Here is a 24237-nt window from a genome sequence, read left to right as displayed (position 1 = left end):
GTGTAGGGATTGAGTTTTAGGGCGAAAGAGTGGACGAGGAGAGCTGGGGAACAGCAGGCCTAGGCGCAGGGGATGCCCCGTCTCAGAACGAACCAAAGCGGGCTCTGGGAAAGCGCAATAGCAGGCAAAGGAGAGAGCGAAATCACGCCAGGGAAGGTGAGAAGGGGGGGGGGGGGGGGCGGTCGGCCTGGGGAGGGGCCAGGGTCTGAAAAAGAGACTTCGATCAGACAAAACCAGGCGTGAGAGAAGCAATCACAGTCAATCAGCAAAGCCGGGATTCACTCCGCGGGCATGGCGACTAGTATAGCAGCGCGTGTCATGGACTCTGGACTTGTCTTGTCAGCGCCGTGACGGGCAGGCGGCGCGCTGGCATGCACCCTGATGCTGGAAGTGGAAATGAAATCAAAGCAAAGAATGCAGAGGCAGAGGCGATTCAAAAATGCAGCAAGAGAGACATGCTGTTCCCTGTCCAGGACTCCAGGAGGCATGCCAGGCAACAAACGGACTTTCTGTGACGGTCAACAACTCCAGGTTGGTTTGCAGCAAGAACGAACTAAGCGACTGCCTGAGAACGAGTGGCATTCACTCTTCACAAAAGACTAGAAGACAAACTGAGCAGAAGGAAGACAAGCATTGCGCAAAGGAGGGGCCTTTCTCATACAGCCGCATGTCAAAGTCAGACATGAGCAGTGCTGCATGTCCAAGGGCGGGTGCTGGGTGGATAATGACATGGCATAACGGACGGGAGGACGGAATATGCAGGAATGAGAAACAGGGACAAGCAGAGAGCAGCGAGCCCAAACAGACGAAAATGCCCCGCGATTTGCCGAGCATTTTCGCGGGTCTATTCCGTACTGCACGTGACACACGTGACGCCCGTGACGCCCACGCTACCGTTCCGTTTCCACCCGGCCCCGCTTCACCGTCCCAGGCTTTGAACAAATCATGAGGAGGCACGCCACCAGCGTTCGGCATCGCCAAACGGTGTGCCCGGACAAGCCAACCACGGCCCCCAATTCTTTCGGCGCTGATAAGACATGTCTGGCCCGGTTGTGGTGTTTTCCTGTTCCACACTGACTTGCTGAGCGACGCGCGCCAAGCTCCGTCAAGAACAGTGGGGAGAAAACGCGATCGAAAAGCAGTCGGGCGCTTGCGGCTGCCAAGTCTTGGAATCGCATCGATTATCAGCCCTTGGGATCGCCTCCGTTTCGCGCCGCAGCCCACCCCTTCGGGACAACTCCCCATCGCCACAGATCCGCACCCGTACCCGCACCGACACCCGCATCCACCAGCAGTCGCGCGTCGCGCGCTCGGCGCCTTTCCCCGTTCCCCCCGTTCCCCCCGTCCGCCAGAGCGTTCCGAGGGTTCCACACACCCCCCCGCGGTCCGCAATGTCGGACGACGACTTTTCGGCCAACGCCGGGGCCGGGACCACCGGCAGGACCGCGACCGCCCCGGGCAAGCATCGCGGCCCGCGCTTCACCTGGACCCCCCAGTTCGAGGCCACCTTCTTCCGGTCCCTGTGCGAGTCCGTCTCGCTCGGCCTGCGCGATGGCAGCACCTTCAAGCCCGAGGCCTGGGAGCGCGCCATGCAGGCCCTCATCGAGAAGCACAGCGCCTACGCCAACAAGAGCCATCTGATCAACAAGACCGACAACGCCCGGAAGAAGTACCGCCTGTGGCGCGGCCTGCGCGAGGACCCCGAGTTCTACTACAACGTGCAGACCCGGACCGTGACGGCCACCGAAGAAGCTTGGGCGCGCCATCTCCAGGTAGGTATTTGTAGGTTGCGGTTGCCCTGGCCAGGAAAGGCGCTGACGGTGCATGTGCGCTGTGTGTGCTGCAGAAAGAGCCCCTCGCTCGCTCCCTCCGCGCGCGCCCGTTCGAGCACGAAGAATACTACGAGATCCTCTTTCCCGACGTTATTGGCTCCGGCGGCGCTCCGAAGCGTCTCACCAAGCCGCGCAAAAAGAACACCGAAACGATGAACGGGGGCGACGAGTCTGAGGCGCCGAACAACGCCATCATGGATCTGCTCACCGACACGGCCTACATCAACCCCAGCCAAACGCACATGCCCCCGGCCTTGCCGCCCGCCCCCATGCCGACGCCGATGGCCGCCCACCCTCCGCAGCCTCAACAGCTGACGCGCGGTCCCACGACCTCGATGCCGCCGCCGCCACCCCCGCGGTCATCCGTCTCCTCCGCCTCGGCGCTGACCCCGCCCGAAGAGAATGCCCTCCAAACACGCAAGCGCCTGCAGGCGCCTGAGAGTAATCCCAACGCGCCAGGCCAACCACCCGATAAGCGGCGCCGTACGGCGGCTCCGGGCTACCTCGACCTGTCACAGCAGAAACAGCAACAGCAACAACAGCAGCAGCAGCAGCAGCAGCAGCAACAGCAGCAGCAACAACACCACCAACAACAACCGCAAGCACAACAAGCCTCGCACGCCGCCGGCACCGCAGGCGGCCCTTCATCCACTCCGACATCCGCATCGACCTCTGCCCTGCCAACGGCCAGCGGCAGCACCACAACCAGCGCCGCCGGCGCCGCCGCAACAGCCGGCCCAGCAACCGCGGCGGCGGCCGCCGCCCTCACCGAAACGCTGCACCACCTCCTGTCCGCCGCCGCGGCCGCGGTGGCCGCCGGCGGCGGCGCCCCGCCGCGCGGAGCCGGCAAGCCGGCGCCGGGCTGGCAGGAGCAGGCGATGGACCTGTTCTTCCGCGACTTCGCGGGCGAGGACATGGACCTGCAGCTCAAGATCGCCGAGAAGGTGCTGACGGACGAGAACAAGGCCATGGTGTTCTGCAAGATGCCCGACGCGCTGCGCCGCCACTGGGTCAAGCGCCTGCGCGAGGTGCATAATCGGATTGTGTAGCCCGCCCGCCTGCTTCTCCGTTTTGTCGAGGAGGTGCAGTTGGACGGGGAGTGGTTTGGAAGGCTTGGGATATTTTGGCGCTTGTGAATAGGGCGAGTTGGGCCTGGTTTGTTGAGGGCCCCTCGCGCGCTTGGAGCTTGGGCTTCCTTCGCTTGGTTCCACGGCACACATATCGGAAATGTGGGATGCGTGGAGGTGAATCGGAGCGGCACACCGCATGAACGAGAGATGATGATGATGGGAGGGACGAATCCGGGTCTTGGGCTGGCTTGCTTGACTTTGGGACGGTTGCTTGCTTTGCTTTTGCTTTCTGGATGGCTCTTCTGGAGGCTTACTTGCTCGGTGCTTACTTATTCTGTGCGGATTCCCCTCGGTGGCTTTGCATGGTGGCGTTTACTGGGCGGTGGGTTCATGGCTGAGACTGGCTGTTGCTGGTGATGGGGATGGGCTGGCTACCTTATGTCTTGGGGTGGTTATTTCTGTTTTCGATGCCCAGGACTGGTGTGCGGCGGGCTTGCTGTCGCTGTTTCATGGGCAAGGTGCTCTCTTTTTGGGGAACGGTGCTTATCCCGGGGCCCTCACGCTTTGATACCTCTCTGTGTTCATACCGTTTGCGTGGCGAGGGGGCGTCCGAGGGAGGTTTCTTCTACTGACAGGCGAATGCGCCTGTAATCATGTTGGTAACGGCCAGTGCGAGCTCATTTACGCTGCTATCACACACACACACTCTCTCTCTCTCAGCTCTCAATTCGTCACTTGGTCCAAAGAGAGCAACCGCGCATCGCAGGCAATCGAGCGGAACATGAATTCGCATCAGGTGCTAATCAGTCTCTACGCTCAAGCACACAATGGCCGCCGAAATGAATGACATCCCGCCGCCTCCTTGCTCTCCTGAACGAGATCTTCCAATCTGCCCCATGCTGCTTCCATGTCTTCACGCCGTCGCCGCTAAAGAGTATCCCATTCTCACTGTCTGTCGGCGATCGGGAGGGTGTCAGCTGGGCAACAGGATCGAATGGGTGAGAAAGAGGCATGGCATACCCTGCCGAGGAGACGGGAGAGATATGGCCCTCTATTTGTTGTGGGTGCCGCAGCCAGAGCAGGTGCAGCTGTCGCCGCAGGAGCAGTTGTCGCCGCACATGGTGATGGACGTATTGGTGTTGATATGACCGGTGGTGGGTTTGTTGTTGATGCTTTCGCTTTCGAGATTGGTTCTGTTCCTGTTGCTGAGGAGGAGGGAAGCCGAGGGAGGGGAACAGCACTGGGGGTTGTATTTAACCTCGCCGGAGGAGCAGAAGAGGGGCTGGCAGCTGACCCTCCTTCTCCTGCATAGCCCTCCCCCCCTCTCCATTCCTCGTCCTCCCTCCACTCGCTGGAGACAGTCAGACTCTCCCATCCCGGAGAGACCCCACTTGGTGAACGACAGCTCCCGCCCGGCGATCTGGGCTTTGTCACTGGCCGAGAGCTGAGGTGGGTTAAGCTACGTACCATTCCAGGAGCGGGAGGTGGAGCGTCCAGCGGGCGAATGGGAACGGCTCCCACCCTCCCAACAGATCCCGGTCCGGGCGGGCGGCCTGGGCGAGCAAGTTGCGCGCATTATGCGGGCGATACGCGGGGCTGTGGCACCGTGGCGCGTGGGCGCTGCTGGATGATTCGGCAGGACGCGGACGCGCGATGCTACACTAGGTACACACGACACGACCTCCCTCACTCCGCTTGGCCCCTCCATTGCCGCAGCCGAGTTGGCGGCGCTGTTTCGTCTCGGTGGGCTCGCTGGGCTGTCTCACCTCCCCCATGGTTTGTTCGTCCCACTGCCAACCAACACAGCCAGCTGGGCCACCGTGCTGCTGCTGCGAGCGGAACACGCTCCCATTTGTCGGTCACCTCCACGATTGCACCCTCTCCAGGCTCCGAGAGAGAGCAACTGCCACATCGGTGTCCCGGCATAGCCGATCCATCCTCACCCGGGGAAGGGCAGCGAAAGTGCCGCTGCTCATCGGTCACATCCCCCTTCCTGTTCGGGAGGTCTCGGTGGCTAAAACAAGGCTCGGCAGTGCTTGGCTGCAGCATCCTCCGAGTTACACGGCAGTTGGGCTTGGCAGGAGCTTGCTGCGGAGCGTGCCGCGGGAGCATGACATCTCGTGATTTGTCTGACTGCTGGGTGAAGTCGATTTCTCTCCGGAAACAATCAACTTTGACTTGATATTGAAGGCTATTAGGTAGTCAAACACACTCCACCCCCTACCATTTCGAGGCTACTCTCCTCGGCTTGATGACTCTCTGTGCTCTCAGGCCTCGGAAAGCTACATCAGATGGACTCTGGGCTTATCTGTATTGGAGAAGCGCGAACGATAACTGACTGGGAGCCTCGGCATTCTTTGCTAAGGAGACGTCTTTCATCCCGCTCTCGCTGAACGCACCCGTGGAAGACGGGTAGGACTTACGTAAATCAACCAAACCGCTGTTAGCCAAGCTGCGGCCAGGCTCGACCGGAACCACGGAATCGAAGTGGGTGGATGGAACCATTGGACTGAGGATGCATGGAGAAACGCGGGGAAACATGGGGAAACACGTGGGCATCTGTCCATTCCATGGTACACACCTAGGAGCCAGGAGGCATTCTTGACAATGCGGAGGGATATCGAGCCGCTGCCCCTCCCTGACGGCGCCTCCCGGCCTGGCATAGCAAGCCATTTTAAGTGCCACGAGGCTGGGGGGATTCGATGAGGCCTCGGCACGGCCAGTGACGACTCTTGCCATCCACGTCTGCACAGTTCTCCCACGACCAATACACATTCAAGCCCTCAGCAGATCGCCGGACTAGAATCGAGGCGGAAGATCTCCGACTTGCCCGGGAAAGATTCTCCTACGTAACACCAACTCATATGTTCTGGGCGATGCCCGGGTGGATCTTCTCCAGCTTGTCGAGCAGTTCCCGCCAGAGCTGTTTCTGCGTGGCCTCGCCTTCCGGACTAAGGACAAACGCCGATGGCCTGTGGGATCAATCACGTCAGCATCCACGTCGATTCTTCTGGACCCGGTGCTCCGTCGTGCCCGAACCAAAGGGAACTTACTTCCCAACTTTGCAGTCATCCAGGTACTGCCCGTGCGTCTCCTCGGCCCCCTCGGCCGCGTGGACCAGCGTCCAACCCCCTTCCTCGGGGGTTCGGGCCGTTATCCTCCGTAAGACGGCCTGGTATATCTGGAAGGCCAGGCCGGCGTGTCGCATGATGTCGGTGGCGACAAAGCCGGGGTTGATGACCGAGGTGATGACCTGGCCGGGCTTCGTCGACTTGGTGAGCTCGCTGGCAAACTCGCGGGCCGTCAGCAGCTGGATGAGCTTGGAGACAAAGTATCTACATAGCCGCTGATCAGTCGGGGCACACTCTCTCGTCAAGTTTCTGTCAAGCCCAGTGAGTACACTTATTAGGTGACCAACCTCTCCTGCATCCTCGCCTTCCCCTCATCCGCCAAGTCGGCAAAGATATTCGGCGACCGCCTCTCCGGGAACTGCGTCATCTAGTGGGTGAACGAGCCGGTGAAGCTGATCACCGCGGGCCTGCCGGCCCGGTGCCGGGCGGCCGTCTCCCTCATGCGCGGCAGCAGCAGCAGCGCCAGCAGCATGTGGCTGACCACGTTGACGGTGATGGTGGTCTCGTCATCCTCGGCGCGCTCGAACGCGAAGTGGTACAGGCCCGCGTTGGCAAGCAACACGTCGACGCGCGGCAGCTCGGCGATGACCCTGCGCGCGAACGCCTCGACGGACGCGTAGCGCGCCAGGTCGAGCTCCCACGCCTCGGCGACGCCCGCGCGGCCCGTCGACGCGGCGATGTCGCGCACCGCCGCCTCGCCTCGCTCGAGCGAGCGCACCGCCAGGATGACCCGGCCCGCGTCGAGACTCACGAGCTGGCGGGCTGCGGCCAGGCCGATGCCGCTGTTGGCGCCCGTCACGATGATGGTCTGGTTGGTGAAGCGCGTGATCGGCTCGGGGAGCGTGACGCGGAGCTGGGAGTGGAGGAAGCCGAGGAAGTCGCTGAGGGACATGGCGGGCGGTCGGTCGGCGATGGCAGCCTTGAATGTGTGGTGGTGTAAGTGGGCGCGCTCAAAGTCTTCAAGCTTGGTTGTCGACCATCACTTCGTCCGAAAGATGTGAGTTGATCGAAGTGCAATCTCAATCTGCCGGCCTCCCAGAGATAAACTGAAAGATACCTACCTAGACAGCTGTTGCGTCAGAAGGCCTGCCTGGTCTAACTAAGTCCGTCTTGGCGTCGGCGACATCCTGATCCTCGGACTCCCAATGCGCCCTCGCTTATTCCGGCGACGGCTGAGTCCGAGGCCCGGGCAAAAGGCTGCTCCGGCCCCGTCCAACCAACATCCTAATCCCGGCCTGGAACGTCGTCCAAAGTCTCTCGAACCGCAACTCAAGCAAGTTGGCAAATGCTTTGGGAGCCGTTGCCGTCATCTGGCGATGTGCGCGCTGCCGCATTTGCTCATTTGCTCCTCGATTTTGGCAATCCAGAGGAAAGTGATCCTGCACGGTCATAGCAAAATGCCGGTATGGCCGTTCACCCAGGTTCAAACGAAGGCGATAGTCTTCCTGCAGATACTCTTCCCGACTGCTTGATCATGAGCAGAACTCCAAAACAGGGTTAACAAAGGATGAAAGGGCAGACACTGGTGAACCCTTGTCAGGCAAACCACCAGGCTCGTCAATAATCTTGGGTGTAAAATGGAGAAATACCACAGATATTTCAGCATACTCAAGCAAAGCCAGGGCTAAGTACGGGGTTCACGCGTCTCCATCCAACACGCAATAATCCAACGCCGGCCGTAAGTTCTCTCTCCGCATCTCAGCAGGGCCTCTCACAACGCCACAGAATCCCAGAGCCAACAACTCCTCCCTCCATCTCCCCCCCACCCCTGTATACTCACAACCTACCGCCTCCTCCTCCTACCACCGTCGTGCCTCCCACTCCCACTCCCGCCCCCATCCCCACCGCCGCCCGCTCCCGCGCCTGCGCCCGAGCCCCAATTCGCCGGCGCGAGCCCGTCAAACAGCCACGCGCCGTCCGGGTACGCCGTCCCGCCGATCTCGTACCGGAACTCGGGCTCGACCTCACGCCCGTTGATGAAGACGCGCGTGCGCGGGCCGCGCAGGAACGACGGCGGCGGGTGGCGGTCGAGCGCGCCGTAGTCCGGGCCGTCGGACTCGTACTCGGCGCCGCTGGCGACGGTCGGGGCCCTGGTGGTGGTGCGGTGTCGCGACGGCGATGGTGGGCGGCTGCGGTGCCGGCGCGGGGGTGGAGGACTGCGGTGCCGGCGTGGCGATGGCGGGCGGCTACGGTGCCGGGGTGGTGGTGGTGCCGGCCGGTGCGGGATGGCGGGGGATAATAACTGGTGGTTCGGGGCTGGGAAACGGGGGGGCGGCTGTGGGCACGGGGCGAGGTGATGGTCAGGCGAGCGGTGGAGGAGATGATCCTGACGAGGGAAGGGGAGCGGTGACGGCTGGATGTGATGGAGGGCAGTGCCGCCGCGGGGCTCTGTGGACGCGGGATGGACCCTTGGTAGGGGTACTCGGCGGCCGCCGCGTCGTACGGCGCCACGTCGTACGGTGCCACGTCCCAGCCGACCGGGTTGTACAGCGCCAGCTCGCGGCCGGAACCGAGGTCATCGCCATGATCTGCCGACCGCCGTCGCGGGTCGCGAGAACGCCTGCTCCCGCTGTACGACATTGTTGTGCGAGTCGGTTCTAAGTGTTCGAGTTGTCATGAACATTGTGAAGTGGTGTCCCTCGATGATGGCTTTGCGAAGGAGAGTCTACGGGTATGTTGCCTGCCGGTTCTCGTACTATTTATGCCCCGGTGTCTCCTGTGTTGTACCTCGCGGAGCTGCATTGTGTTGCAGGGTCATGAAGAGCAGAGTGACTCGACTTGCTACCCATCAATCTGCCAGTGTGACGGTGTGCTCCAGTGGCACTCGAAACGCGGCACACACAGAGCACCGCAGCCAACGTGGATGGCGATAAGCCGGCTCAGAGGCGACCGGATCAGAGCCGTTTCGGCATCGTCCAGGCACCTGAGGGACAACTCGACCCCGAGCCAGCCGTGGATGCGTGAACGGAGCACACAGCATTTTCGAAAGCCTGGGGCGAGATACTGAACTCCACGTTGTACATGTACAAGTATAAGTAGCGGCAGCCCACTTGGCTGACTCATTGACGACTTCTCGCTTCGACTCTGCGTCACACGATTTACTCTCAGTGGCATCTACGTAGAGATGCAGCAAGTCGGATGTTCTGGCTGCGTGGCACACCCACGCTATGACCGGTCTGCTTGCCCATCGAAGCATGAAGTGGACGCACTGTCAAACTTGTCGAGTTCAATTCGGCCCCTGAACACCCCTCCCGCAGCGCCACCATGCGAATCGACGCACAAGCTGGAAGGCCACACCACCTGGTTACCTAGGTATGAAGGACACGGTCAGCCACCACTCTCGCTGCTTCGCGTTGAGCGGGGTCAGGCGTAGCTGGCGCCATAACCAGAGACGTCTTCTACTTGTACGGAGCGATTTAATGTTGTTTGCGAGTACAGTCGAGTCCTCGCAAGCGACACATGGGGGCCAAAGCTGGCTGTTGACGGGAAGGATCAACAGCCACGATGCTACTGGCAATGAAGCATTCAACGGCTTACACCATACGCAAAAGGGGGGTGGCAAAGAGCCAGCTCGATAGTCGTCTCAATCTGCGATGATGCAGAACACGTTGTGGTGCCTGCCGGGAATGGAGTGTCGAGATGCCCGTCGTGGGGGCTAATTACCTACGCCAGTCTTTTAAGACGCCACGCCAGCCAACGGTGCGGGGCTCGTCATGCTCTATTACTCCTCCGTCCACCACGGATGCTCCAGGACTTGCTCCATCGTCAGCCTGGCGGCCGGGTCAAGCCTTGTCATGCCGGAGATCATGTCGACAGCCGCGGGGCCGAGGCCCTCCCCCCAGCACTCGAACCTCAGCAGAGGGTTATCCTCCACAGCGCGCTGTCCCGTCCTCGACGCGGCCTCCAGAGCCCTGGACCAAACCTCGCTGTTGACTTGCGTCAGGAGCCCCTCGGTCACGGGGCCGAAGTACGCAAAGTGTCTGGTCAGAATCTCCTGCTCTGGGCTAATTCCTCGCTCGGCAAGCTCCTGGTAGTTGTCCAGGAGCAGGAAGTCGCCGCCTCCAAGAGCGTAGATGCACTGCAAACGAAGGTCAGCGTCGGCGGCGTTCGTGCAAGGGGAAGAAAGATTGGATTTTGGTCGCCTACGACGAGTCCAAAGGAAAAGACGTCAGACGCCTTTGTCACGCCCCGTCCGGTCTGGGCTTCAGGGCTTCGCCACATGGCATTGCCCACGGCATGAGGGCCGTAGAGCGGCTTGCCATCCTTCAGCTTGAGCGCAATGTCAAAGTCGCCGAGCGCCGCCTTGGTGACCGTCTTGTTACCATCTTCGTCGCTGGCCCAGTCCACCAGGATGTTGTCAGGTTTCACATCTGCAAGGGCCGTCTTGTGGTTAAAATGATGACCAGTGCCCAACCGCAGATCAATTACTCACCGTTGTGGATCCAGTCTTTGGAGTGAAGTTCTTGGATAGCCTCGGCAACAACGCGCAGGATTTTTACCCTTTCTGCCGGAGGAAAGTCCGGATCTTCTCTAATCAAGGCAAGGAGAGTGTTGTTGAAGTATGGATACACCAGGATGCGCTCGTTCTGGTTGGCATCCACGTGCATCCGCAGCCGACCAGAGCCTGCAAACTCCAGAGCGAGTTGCTGGGACAGATCATAGAAGGGCTGAGACACGTGTTTGAAGACAAAAGACTCATTTCCACACCTGAGTGGCAATGGTCAGATTTTTTACCACCGAGCTATGCTTGGGCACATGGGGTTTTGAACGTACCCGGCTTTGAAGATGCGAGGTTTGTTATCCTTGGGATCGCGCTGGAGAACCTCGCCTTGGATGTACTCGCGGCCTGATGCTCCAACAATGGTGGATGCCATTCTGAAGCTGTTACGGGAGCCCAGTCGACTGAGGTATGCTGTGCGGGCAAGACGATTGAAATACATCGCGCGGAGAACACACATAACTCAGCACGAGGGAAAGTGGTGGTTGGAAATGCTGCCTTGAAGAATGTGCGTCGGTCGGTTCGCGGATTCGCCTCGTTGGCCAGCCATTGAAGCCGATGGGACAAAGCTGCGGCCCGTGCACAATTATGGTACTACCAGGTATGCGCCTAAAAGAAAGTACACTAGGGTAACGTTAACACACTCCGTACTCGCATAACTAAGGTAGCAAACGGGCAAGCAAAGCGGGCAGGCCGCTGTTAGGGGCTGCATGCAAATTAAGCCTCTGTGCTAATAATACCCAGGTAATTCCCGGCTCAATCCAGCTGTTAGTGCTGGGGCTAGATACCTATTCTTACCAGTGGCCCACTCCCATATGCCAGCCTGTTCGCTAGGTATTTAGGTACACTGAGTGTACTGTGTGGAATAGGTACCTAGGTAGGTACCTTACATAGTACCTACGCTAGTACATACCATAGCGCGCCACCGGGGGTTGTCGACATGGTCTCCACTACCTTCTTGGAGCACGAATTGGATCACAGAGTCGTAGAATGTTCAATTTTCCAAGACCATCGCTACGACGACCCCAGTAAAATGACTACACAGCTCCAGTAGAATGACTACACGCGTCGGGGTGGCCCGTGCACCACCACCAAAATCAGGGGTGTTGGCCCGTGCCCTACCACCAAAATCAGGGGTGGCCCGTGCGCCACCACCAAAACTCTGGAGCGCGTATCACCACTCTGCCCTACGGTAAGTACTCAGGTACTGTACTGGAGTCACATGTCACTCCGACCACGATAGCAACCACCACAAAGCAACCCTCAATTGCTCGCCCAATACTAGGCCAAACTACGAAAGAAAACCGTCCATTTAAAGCTCCTCGACAGGGCTTCAACACTGAGCATTTACGATACGTATGCCCTGTAGGCGTATGGGCGTTTTCTATGGTGATGCATTGGCTAGGGGCTATGTCGACTTGTGCTCCCTGATTTTGGTGGTGGCGCACGGGCCACCCCGACGCGCGTAGTCATTCTACTGGAGCTGTTAGTCATTTTACTGGGGTCGTCGCTACGAAAGTCGCCTAGACGAAATTCTCCTAGCTCTTAAAGCACAATGTAAGTGAGAGAACATCCCTCAGTGTAAGAGAACATCTTTAAGAGAAGGGATCATTTTCAGGAAGAAATATTTTCGGTTGAAGATTATCTCTAGAAGGAGAGTTGAACGTATATTCTTCTCCTAAGGGAAATATTTCGGTCTGTCGGACTGTCCCTGACCAAGGAGATAGGCGCTATAACTATTTTGGCAAACCCCCTGTGGTGCGCTATAGTAGGCTAGTATCTAGCGGGGCGCCAAAGTCTACCTCGGGTACCATCTGGGCGAAGCGCCCGGGCGATGTGGGGATGAGGTCCGGCCCCCTGCAAAGCGAACGTCCCTCTGCGGGAACAGGGGACGTCAAGCGCCACGGCCGCATTTGTTTGGCCACGGCTATGTCCAAAATAGGCCTGTAGGCGCCGTGATGGAAGGCGTCGTGGTGTGACAGCCCTCGCATTCGCGTCACGAACCAGGCCAATCATGGCCGCTAGACTGGCGAGATATTCTGTCGTGTGAGACAAGCAGGTGGAGGAACATCAGGTTCAATGGCATGGAGGAGAAGCTGCACGTAGGTCCCTCCAGCCCAGCCCGGTCGGCGGCTACTTGGCCTGGTCGTGATTCATTCTCGTCAGCGGCTCCTTGGACGCTATTGAGAGCAACGAGGGCGGGATCGAGGCCGTGCTGCCGGAGGCCAGCAATGTTGGATCAAGTGCGATGGAAATATGAATCCATTTTCAAGCTCGCGGCGTGGAGCCATGGGGCATATAAGGGCATCGAACTTCCCACTGCTGTGACCATGTCCCTTCAGCCTCCAAAAGCGCAATCTTACACATCCATTCAGTCCACCGAGCCCCAGCGTTGAGTCCCAGCTTTCTTCTCACATTGTCTTCGAAGATGCCGAAAGTGATCTCTAGTTCCGTCATCCGGACTGTCATAAACGGTGGTCGAGCCATCACGGCCAAGTACGCTACAAAAACTGACGCCTGGCACCGCGTGTTGCTGTCGCCCGAGATCCAAGAGGAATTCGCCACGGCTTTGGAAAAGGCCCCTATCCCAGCTAATGCTGCGATTGCCATTATGACGTGAGTAGACCTTGAGCTGTGCACGAGCTGCTTGGCAATATTAACTCAGAATATCAGGGAAACCGAGCATCCCAGCAAGAAGGACTCTTACCCGCACTACACCACTGTGTATCAGGATGCTGCCGGCAACCACATCACCACCAAGCACGTCTATCGTTAGATGGCTAGACTGTATGCATCGACCCTGGGAGAACGACGATTCGGATGAATGCCAGAGGAGTTGGAACGGAGGGGTGTGCAGTCTTCTTTCTGTGCAATAGCAGCAAGTGTTCAGGCGTACCGTGGGGAATGCTCAGCATTGTTTCTCTCTCGCTTTTCCTTCCAGACGCTCGCAAGACAATGTTCTGCACAACCATTACTTAGGACAACGCCCGCGCAATGCGATAAGCCAGGAAGGAGGTTTTCTATTTTCTGGATTCTCCGATTTGATGATTACTGAATATTGCTGAAAAGAAGCGAGTCATTTTCTCATAAATTGCTCCAGCGGAACGGGCGGCTCGCCCTGTTGTTGTTCCTCACCTCGACCTGCTGCCTGCGGAGCGATTCTCCATATCAGACAATGCCCCCACGGCATGTCTCCTGTTCTGGTTGTGCAGAGATCGACCGTGGAATTTGCATTGGCTTGGCAAAGGCTAGGGCCTGGTTCCCGGAAATCGGAATCTTGACTTGCGTAGGTACCATAGCGCGCCACAAGGGGTTGACGAAAGGGTCAGGGACAGTCCGACTGTCCGACAGACCGAAATATTTCCCCTAGGAGAAGAAGTACGTTGATCCCTCCTTCTACAAGCAACCTTCAACCGAAAATAATTCCTTTTGAAAATGATCCCTTCTCTTAAAGATGTTCTCTTATCTTGAGAGATGGTCTTCCAACTATATTGTGCTCTAAGAGGTAGGAGAATTTCGTCTAGGCGACTTTTATTGAAGCGAAGCTTCAATGACGATGCCTTTCGAATATATACTATATATATAGAGGAAGCGAGGAAGGAGGCTTCGGTTCATTTGCTAGGCAAATCCTCTAGAGTTTTCGTTGTAGGGATTTATCACGTCAGGGGTAAGGGGTTCAGAGCTTGGTATAGCGCATTGGCTATGACTTCCCTACTCTTGGGTGTATATATGCCACGCTCTATTCAGTCCTTAGCTTTCTTTTGTATTAGAACACTATACTCTCTTTGTATTCCAATACTCTATTACGATCATACCGTTATATCTATACCTTGTAGCTCGCTATAATATATTAGTTATAAGCCTAAGCGCTCTATAATTATACGTAGTAAATAATCTATAGTAAGCTCTCTCTCTCTCTCTCTCCTTTTCTTATACTCTATATTTTGATATAGCTATTACTAAGAGTAACTCGATCGTTATACTTTAGTCCTATATAGATTAGACTAAATAGTTTATAGAGCTTAAGATCTTAGCTTTAAGCAATAATATCTAGGACAAATATAATCTAGATACTTTCAACGAGCTATAGGATAAACGACCGAAGGTTCTTATAGAGGATAATATAGTCGAAGAGCTTTATAAGAAATGTACTAAGAAATTAGGTATTTCTATAAAACAAGCCTTAGCTCCTATTGAATAAGAGGTTGCTACTAAGTTTAAAGCTATATATAAGGACTACTTTATACTCTCTACTATCTAGGAGAATAGAGTTAAATTATATTTGCTTATTAACTAATAGATTATATACTTTGTTTATTAACTTCTATTTAATATTATATATATCGCTATTATAAATATAGGCCTTAGTAGCTCTTAAGCTCTTATTTATAAGCTCTATAAGTAGCTTATATCTATTAACGCTTTTATTAAAGATATAGCTACTTGTCAATATATAATAGTATTATAGGAAGCTTATAGAGTAGGTATCAATCTGTATAAGTAGTACCACTTTTAGAATAAGCCCTACCTATATATAAAGAGCTTCGATATCCCTAAGGTCGTTAAACCTAGAGCTTCTAAGCACCTTATTAAGGTAGTTGGTTACTATATTGCCCTAGACTAGGCTCGCTACTAGCTCTCTAAGATCGAGGTACTCGAAGCTAAGGGGCGCTCGATTTCTATACTCGATAAGCTAGGCGCTTACCTCGGTATTTAAATCGACAATACCTAATCTAAAAGGCTTAGCTATAGTATATTTACTTCTCTAGGAGTAGCTTAAGGCAATAGTTCCTTAAATAGCGTAGGCTTTTATAGTTTAAAGCTCTATCTATACTTCTATAAAGTAAATAGCAAATATAAATAGAAGCTAATAGACTACTAGTTTCTCTAGACGATAATTATTAAGATAGAGAAAGGTCGTTATAAGCTCTTAGAAGTATAGATTACTAAAATTAGAGAACGCTTTAACGAATTAAAGTAGAATTCCCTCTAAAAGAGCCTCTAAAAGCGGTATAGCTTTAGCTCTATAGAGTAGAGGAACTCTAGGTTAGTTCTCCTTAATATAAGATCGTTTATATTATTATCGACCTAAGCCTCTTTAGCAAAGGAGCTTACTATCTACTTATATTCTTAATTACTATTATCTACTAGCTTTCTTAAAGTACTTTCCTTAACAATTATACTACTCTATATATCGTCAACGATAAAAAGCTCCTAGTGCCTAGTACCTTTATACTATTAGGAGACGGTAACTATATAGAAGTAGGTACTACTACTTTTTCTATTTTAAAAAGAGAAGAGTATATTATAAAGAGGGTACTAGATAGAGAGTAGGGGAAAGGAACTATAGACCTCTATTTAAAGGATATCACTATAGTAGAAGGCTTTTATACTAATATTATATTAAAAACCGCTCTATATATAGCTAGTATTTAATATTTAGGTCTAGACTACTCTCTATAGTATAGAACACTTAAAAAGAGTATAAAGGTTAAATAGTTGGTCTATAAGTTTAATATAGTTTTCCTTAAATCGAAGAACCTTTCCTTTTACTTTTATATTCACTAACCTTTATAAAGCTTTATAGACCTAGTGACAGTGAATATAGTTGTTTATAAGGATAATGCGAGATTATATACGTTATATATACTTTGAAAGAGAGAAGATACTAAGGAGCTCTAGTATGAGAGATTTAGATATCTAGGTCAAAGAGCTCTTTAGGCATTAGCGTAAAGTGCTAAGAACGTTAAGATCTAAGGCCCGTCGACGATCGAATATAAGATATATACTTTATTATATATTAAGGAGTATAATACGCTTTATAAAACAAAGTATTATACTCTATACCTATTCTAGTATATCTCTTAGGACCTCTTCTTATTCTCTTCTAGGTTTAACTAATCTTAGTACCTCTTTACAATTAAAGACGAATTCAATAGATAGATCTAAGCTTTTATACTCTTTAACAAAGGTTAAACCGAGCTCTTCAATACTATTAGAGCCTTTGAACGCTAGGTCAAATGGCAATAGGGACTTAACGTCTATAAGATCTACTAGGACAACAATATAGGAGTTATTGTACTAGAAGATTATTAACTAACAGCTTACTAGCTCTAGATATATAATGAAGATATTGACTTAGAGCTTATACTAATATATACTTTATAGCTAAATAGAGCTTTAAAGTATATAGAATAAGTTTTATAGCTAAAGAGTATAAAGATGCTTATTAATGTAAACCTATCTATAAAGCTCTAGCTAAAGGGAGTAAAGGTAGTTGCCTTCTTATATACTATTTCGCCTAGCTATACTTATAGTCTTCGGAGCCTTAATAAGGTACTCTACTCTTAATTTAAAAACTATTTTCGTTAGTAGGAACCAACTTTCTACTAAACGCTAATTGTAGATCTATACCCTAACTAGTCTAGGATCTTTGTATATAGCTATAGAGTATACTCTTTAGATAAAGAATATAAAGCTAGGTATTAAAAAAGAGAATTCAAAGTATAGCTATATAGACGAATTAGGTATTTAATTAGGTATAGAGGATCTAATATTTACTATATCTAAGTGCTTAAGTTTAATAAGGTTATTATAATAAAGAATATAACGTTCAACGAAAGGACCTTTTATTATCTAGGTAAAGATGAGCTTCTAGTTTAGGAAGTTACTATTGTTAAAAATGTAGTAGAGCATCTAGACAAGGAGGTTAAAGAGACCTAGGACACTATATCGATTCTTCGAACGTTCTACGAACTTGAATATAGAGGACCAACGTTTAAGTCTATTACTATTATAGTTCCTAGGCGTAAAAGTATACTACTAGGTCAAGACTCGAGAGTAGAAGAAGTATAGGTATAGGGTAGACTCTTGACCTCTAAGATATTATTAGAACTATAGGCTTATCCGTAGAAAAAGCTTGCAAATAGAGATGATAATGGAAATAGGGGTCTAGTCGATGATTCTAGTGCTTTTCTAGAGACTAGTAGAGTACCTAGAGACCTTGGGCTAGTAGTGGCTATCCTATAAAGCGCTGCCTTTAGGAGCGAATATAAGGCTTCTCCGCTTATAGAGCCCCTAGCTCTATAAAGTAAAGAAGAGGATATATTCTACAATATAGTAGAATATATAGCAGAGTAGGATGCTTAGCCTATAGGGCCTGAAGCTCTATAAACGTAACCTTTGACCAATAAACTAGGAATGAATATACTAAAGCTACGATATAAGCCTAGAGAATATCTTATATCTATAAAGAGGAGTATATAAATTTAGAAGCTTTTTATAAAAGTGTATAAGAATATAGCTCTAAATATAGCTTTGGAGTATATATATATTTTTTTATTAGGTCGTTAGAAATATAGGAGAATCTAAGGCTAAGGTTTTAGACTAATTATTTAGATTCTACTCCCTAGGAATACTACGATAGTAATGAGATACTCTTCCCTATATTTTAGAAGGGTATTGAGACGCTCTTCCTAAAGTCGTTTTAAACTCTATATATAGTATTTGCTACCGCTATTAGCTAGATACTAACAATACGTTATAATACTAAGCTCCCTCTAATCTTAAAGAGCTAGAGAGACTTAGAGAACTATAAGTATAGGAAGGAGTTTAAGGCAGCTATATATAAGGAAATCTATAATCTTATAAGCAAAGGAACGTAGCGAGAGATTAAGCGAGAGTATATAAAAACGAGGCCTCTACCTTTGAAATAAGTATTCGACTATAAGCTTAATAAGGATAGCAACCTTAAAAAGTATAAAGTATATATTTATATATAAAGTAATCTATAAGGTACTACTAATATTATAAATATATATATAGCTACCCTCGCTATATACTCTTTTTATACTGTTATAGCGTTTATAGTATACTTCGACCTCGAAGTAAAGTAGTTCGATGTTAAATAGGCGTTCCTAAATATAAGGAGGCTAAATATAGAGTAGGTGACTTATAAGCTTCTAAAAGGATTTAAGAAATTAGGGATCTATATAGAGCTTCTAAAGGCTCTCTATAGGCTAAAGGACTTACTGCTCTAATAGTATAATAAGTTTTATAATGCTCTTAAGGAGCTTAGGATATAGCCCTATATAGAAGAACCTTATTTATTCCTCGACTTTAAAAAGAAGATAATCCTTATCTTCTATATCGACGACTTTCTAGTAGTTTACTATTAGAATAACGCTATAGCTATAGAGTATATTATAAAGGGTATTAAAGCAAAGTATAAAGTATATAAGCAAAGTGATGTTATATATTTCCTTAGGATTAAGGTTATTTATAACTATAGAGTATATAAAATCTAGCTTATATACGACTAATATATCGAGAAGATTGTAAAGAAGTATAGTCTCTTCAACATTGTAAACGCTCTAGCTATTCCTCTCTTTATAGAAGAGCTTTATAAATTTAAAGGAGAGGCGACCCCTAAGTAGGTTAAACTATACTAAGAGCTTATAGACTTAATTCTCTATTCTATAGTTATAATCTAGCTCGACATTGCGTTTATAGCTACGAAGCTCTCTTAGTTCCTAACGAATCTAAGACTAAAGTATATTAAAGTAGTAAAACGAGTTATCTCGTACTTATATATTATACGCTTCCTTAGTATATAATATAGAAGTAGGGTTGTTTACTAGGTACTCTAGATTATATTCGATATATTGTATACTAATAATCTAAAAATATAACGCTTTTTATAGAGCTATATTATAATGCTCTTTAATAAATTAATCTTCTAAAAGGCTATATAGTAAAATACTATTATTATATCTTCTACAAAGATAGAGTTGAAAGCTCTATCATTTACTATAGCTAAGACAATCGCTCTAAAGTATTTGTTTAGAGACCTTGTATTTAAAACTAGAGAGCCCTAGAAGATCTTCTATAACAATTAGTAGACGATCCACCTTATAGTAGAAGAGTATATAAAGATTAATATTCGTCTATACTATATAGATATTTATAATATATAGCTTCGTTAAGAGTATTAGAACAAGTAGTTCAACGTGCTTTACCACCCTATAGCGTAGATACCTATATATAGCTTAACGAAGTAGCTTTTAAAGTAGAAGTTCAAACATTTCTATACTTTATTAAACCTTTAAAATATACGATAGACGAGAAAAGAGTAGAGGAGTCAACTATCTTCTTTTTAAGAACTATCTACTATTGCTATTCTATACTTTGACTTTATATATTCTAGCGATAGATAAGCTCTATAATCGCCGCCTTTCCTTAACACTAAAGAAGCTTAGTCTATATCTCTAACCGCTCTACTAGCTTCATTATCTATAAAATGACTTGCTCTAGCTCCTAGTTATTTACTATTTTATTACTCTCTACCTACTAGGAGAGTAGTTCCTTTGCCTCTCTTTCTATTATCTCCAAAGGCGTAAGACTAAGAGGATTATCTAGGGCTCTACTTTAGGAAACTAAAGGGACCTTCTACGTTTACATCTACTATTAAGGCTACTACTCCTTTTACTTTGCTATCTTAGTATCTGTAACGTGCTAGCCTTATAGCGTCTACAGATAAGCGTACGATGTTCTATTCAACTACCTTAAGGAAAGGAAAAGGAGAAGTACAGGCTACGGTCCTCGTATATAGAGTTTTCAGGGGCTCGCGGAGTGGGTTTGGGCCAACGTTATTCCAGGCGCGAGGCGGGCCCGCTATAGGTCCGCCCTAGGGCCGCCACGGATCCTAGGCGTAGCCCCTATATACCTAGCCCAGGTATAGCCCGGTCTGTAATATACCCCCCCTGCCCCGCTAGGCGGTTGAGTTAGGGTATATACGACGCTATATCGAGCATCGGCGTAGTCGGGTTCGGGGTAGTTGCCTACTGAGGTCTTGCTATTCGTAGCTATCCTACTACCTAGGCTCGAGTTGTTTATTTATATCGCCTGCCATTCGTAGCTGTCCTACTGCCTAGGCTCGAGTTGTTTATTTACATCGCCTTAGCAAGCCGCTGATTAGCCCCCTCCTCTCCTTACACGTTTATATAGAGCAACCACGCTATATCGGGTATACCTACTAATTGTATACGATTCGACCCCGCTCGTCGCTATTAAAAGCCCCTCTTCTTGTATAACCCGACTTTCTCGTATTTCCCTCTCGTACTTAACGCGTATATCCCCCTCCTCTCTCGCGATCTAGTCTCTTCCCTCTTCGTATACCAACAACATCCCCCTATCCCGCCTCGTATACGTTCCCCTCCTCCTATATTCTCTCTATATATCTGTCTATATCCTCGAGTATACTGCTTATTTCCACCTTGGCTCTAGCTAGAGTCTTTTCGTCCCCCGCCCCAATAGCGATATAGTTCCTAAAACTCGCCTATCGCGTTCGTATATAGGATCGCTAAAATGTCAGTCGCCGCTACCGCTCTTAGAGGTAGAGGCGTAGGCCGCTATCCTGGTGGCGATAATAACGAAGACTACAATATAAGTGCCTCTAGGATAATCCCGTCGTAGACCTAAGTCGCTCACTAACTACGATATTATAGAACTGAAACAATTACTAGAAGAATAATAAGTTGTCGATCGATAAGTTCGTTGTTAAAGGAGACTCTAACAACAAGGAAAACGAACTGCTCTCCAATAAAGGAGAGTTCTATATACAATACGTCGCTCGCCTCCTTAGTAGTACTAAGGTCGAATATATCCTTAGCTACGGCAAATCCTACGAGGAATGTCGTAGGGCCTATACAATGTATAAGTAGGACTCTACATTATAGGCAACAAACCTTTGCCTTCGGTCTAGTCTAAAGAAAATTCTTAAGGCGTACAATATAGGCTAGGCTATTGAGACCCCTATCTAGAAGAAGACGAGCTCGTAGCCCGCCTACTATATAGTCCTTAAGTACGAATTCTGGAAGCTAGCTTAGTCTTTCTAGATTACTTTTAACAATGTATAGGTATACTATATCTCCGCTTAGCTAGCACTACTTCCCCTATCTACTATCGAATGGACCCCGACTTGCACCGTCCCTTGGACCCTAGTTACCTCCTCTACTATACTAAGCTACTATAGGGCCCTAGTGCCCTATAATCCACCTACTTCCTCCCTAGACGTCTCTACTTAGCTAGCTACCTACTTGACTTATCGCCTAATAAGTAATAAAGAAGCCTACCAACGCGAAATACACTACTTGGTCGACGCTATTACGACCGTTGTTAATACTAACAACCGTCTTGTCGACTATGTTTTAAGTTCACTGTAGTCTAGCCCCTTTTCGCGGGGCAGCTATAGTTCGACTCCCACTAGGTACGACATTGCCCTAGTCCCCTTCGCTCTACGTCCCTAGCGCTACTCGTCTTCGTTTACTAAAGACCTTATGTATATCTACTATAAACGTACTAATCCTCCTCCCTAGACCCCTAGCAGGACCAATAGACAGCCGATTATAGAGGTGCTCTCGTCGCTAGATAAGGGTACTGTGTACTTACCTACTAGCGACCTAGTGTTGTCTAGAGACAAAGAGGCTATAGAGTAGAGCTAGAGACAGCCCCGTCTCCTATCGTAGCCCTATCCCCGTTTTATCCTACGCTTCGACCCTTTGTCGAACCAACCTACCGACTAGAGTAGTTATAGTAATTTTAATATCCGCCTCCGTCTTACCTTAGAGATCCTAGAGTAGGTTATACGTTGGCCGTCGACCCTGTCTCCTATTAGCTTATACCTAGATATCCTACGATACTATAGGGTTGACGCTAAGGTAAGGCTAGAGGATTACCTATATTTAAGGAAGTAGACTTAGTTGATATATTAGGATCTCCTTATACTTATGTTTCTTTTGTCGTCTTTTCGTGATAAGGCTATAGCTAGACGTGTCGAGGTGACTATATACCCAATGGTATTACCAAGCTATATTCGTTTTGTCGTTGTCGTTTCTTATAGGGTAGTCTATATATAAATATTGCGTTTTCCCTTCCTCCTTTAGTTCGATATTAGCCTATCGTTGTATCGTATATCTCCCTATTCCTATTTGAACTCGTTGAACGTAGTAGTATCTAAAAAGTTCTCTAAGGGCTCCTACGTTGGTTTATTATAACCTACCCACTTGACGTATATATCGCGGTTGTTTCCCCTCCCTTTAGCGTTCTAAACTTTGAGGATCGCTTCTACCCTATACTTCTACTAAGGAATACCCTCCTTCGATGTAACCTATATAGGGTCTAGCCACTTATCTATAATTTTCTATAAAGAGAGTGGATCAAAGGCTACTCGCTCAACTAAATCGATATAGAAGGTTAGGTATAGACCACTTAGTATATCGAGCATCACTATTAAAGGGGTAGATACTACGACCACCTTGTACTTAGCATTTAGCTAGTTGAGTTTCTTACTAGGGCGGTTCGTCTTTATATTATATAGAGAGAGCTATACTTTATCCCCTACCTTAAACCTCTTAGTTAAGCGGCGAGAGCAGTTTGTATTCGCCTACTACCGCTACTACGTATATACGATAGCTACTTAGGTCCACTCTATTCCCTCCTTTAGATAGCGGAGGAACCTAGTAGTATAGCCCTCTAAGGTCGCTATAGACGTCGTTAGGATCGTAATAAGTTGTATAGGGCTTATATTGAACCTATAGAAGAGATAGTTTAGGCTCACCCTAGTTATAGACAAGTCCCTGTTGTTAAGCGTGAACTAGTAGGCTAGGAGGTATTCGGGCTAGTCGTACTATACAAAGGAGACGAAGATCCGGAGGATAGCCTATACCTTTTGGTTAACCTACTCTATTCCCCTATTCGTCTAGGGATAGTGAGAAGTCGATAGGAGCTACTCTACCCCTACCACCTTATATAACGCGGTCTAGAACCTACTCAACTAGTCCGATCTATAGTCGGTTATAATTTGAGTCGGGAACCTATAGAAGCGCCACTATACGTTATAGAACCGGAGGGTATACTCTTCCGCTCCTATTAAGTATATCGCCTTAAGCTATATATACTTAAAGAGGCGGTCGGTAATTACTATAAGGTAGCTAGGCGCCCCCTCGTCTCTTATAGAGAGGTCGGTTATAAAGTCAATAGAGATCTACTTCTAAAAGTGATTAGGGATAGGCAAAGGTTGTAAAAGCCTTTGACGTAGCTACTAGGAGATCTTGCTCTAGCGGCACTAGTTGCAATTCCTAATGAACCGCTTTACATTGGACGATATAAAGTCCTAGTGGTAATCTCTCTAGAGCATTTTAAATAGCCTATTGTACCCTAGGTGTCCTAATATAGCTGAGTTATAGATCCGCTAGATAATTATAGTAGTTAAGGGCTTCTATATAGGGAGCTAGAGACGGCTATAGAACTAGAGTACGCCTTATATGTTGAAGGAGTAGTCTACGATCTAGGTTTATACTACGTTTACCTCCTTTAGAAACTTCTAAGCTCTGTTGCGAATGGCCTAGAGCTAGTAAGTATAGTGCTTATCTCCGACAATACCCTTGTCCTATAGGGCTACGAGCTACTTATCCTCGAAAAGTGTCTCTCCTATAGGCAATCTAGCCTCCTCCTATATACTAGTCTAGTATACCTTGATTGGAAGGAGCAGCTAGGCAATACGCTAGCTATCTTTAGGCTCGTCTTGTTTACGCCGAAAGAGCGTATCGAAGTGTAAGGCCTAGGATCCTAGCTAGTACTTTAGCTCGAAGTTGAATAGGGAGAGCATCTTCGCCTATTGGGCCTACCGTTCACTGATCGGATATAGC

At 49.5% G+C, this 24237-nt stretch overlaps 6 protein-coding genes across 6 annotated transcripts; 3 read left to right on the top strand and 3 right to left on the bottom strand.

Annotated features, from left to right (window-relative positions):
* Positions 1-1248: 1248 nt before the first annotated feature.
* On the top strand, positions 1249-2881 carry THITE_2076111 (uncharacterized protein; the record flags this gene model as incomplete). Its single annotated transcript, XM_003653627.1, has 2 exons — positions 1249-1772; positions 1847-2881. Exons 1-2 carry the CDS (start codon positions 1392-1394, stop codon positions 2879-2881), a joined length of 1416 nt encoding a protein of 471 aa, XP_003653675.1. The 5' UTR covers positions 1249-1391.
* Positions 2882-3690: 809 nt separating this feature from the next.
* On the top strand, positions 3691-4305 carry THITE_2116229 (uncharacterized protein; the record flags this gene model as incomplete). Its single annotated transcript, XM_003653626.1, has 2 exons — positions 3691-3850; positions 3923-4305. Coding segments are annotated over exons 1-2 (244 nt in total), but the record flags the coding sequence as incomplete, so codon positions are not given.
* A 1457-nt stretch (positions 4306-5762) lies between these two features.
* Positions 5763-6925, bottom strand: THITE_2144725 (uncharacterized protein; the record flags this gene model as incomplete). The annotated part of the gene is made up of 4 exons (XM_003653625.1): positions 5763-5874; positions 5956-6237; positions 6321-6400; positions 6434-6925. 4 exons carry the CDS (start codon positions 6923-6925, stop codon positions 5763-5765), a joined length of 966 nt encoding a protein of 321 aa, XP_003653673.1.
* Positions 6926-7816: 891 nt separating this feature from the next.
* THITE_2088824 (uncharacterized protein) lies at positions 7817-8613 on the bottom strand (the record flags this gene model as incomplete). Its single annotated transcript, XM_003653624.1, has 2 exons — positions 7817-8289; positions 8319-8613. The coding sequence occupies 2 exons, from the start codon at positions 8611-8613 to the stop codon at positions 7817-7819; spliced, it is 768 nt and encodes a 255-aa protein (XP_003653672.1).
* Positions 8614-9543: 930 nt separating this feature from the next.
* On the bottom strand, positions 9544-11088 carry THITE_2116227 (uncharacterized protein). Its single transcript, XM_003653623.1, has 4 exons — positions 10807-11088; positions 10466-10740; positions 10180-10403; positions 9544-10111 (listed from the first exon to the last, which is right to left on the bottom strand). The coding sequence occupies exons 1-4, from the start codon at positions 10905-10907 to the stop codon at positions 9755-9757; spliced, it is 957 nt and encodes a 318-aa protein (XP_003653671.1). The 5' UTR covers positions 10908-11088; the 3' UTR covers positions 9544-9754.
* A 1723-nt stretch (positions 11089-12811) lies between these two features.
* THITE_2116226 (uncharacterized protein) lies at positions 12812-13665 on the top strand. The gene is made up of 2 exons (XM_003653622.1): positions 12812-13147; positions 13205-13665. Exons 1-2 carry the CDS (start codon positions 12960-12962, stop codon positions 13305-13307), a joined length of 291 nt encoding a protein of 96 aa, XP_003653670.1. The 5' UTR covers positions 12812-12959; the 3' UTR covers positions 13308-13665.
* Positions 13666-24237: the final 10572 nt, after the last annotated feature.

This window comes from Thermothielavioides terrestris, chromosome 2 (genome assembly GCF_000226115.1).
Source record: "Thermothielavioides terrestris NRRL 8126 chromosome 2, complete sequence".
NCBI classification, from domain to species: Eukaryota; Fungi; Ascomycota; class Sordariomycetes; order Sordariales; family Chaetomiaceae; genus Thermothielavioides; species Thermothielavioides terrestris.
This window is presented reverse-complemented; position numbering and strand designations above follow the sequence as displayed.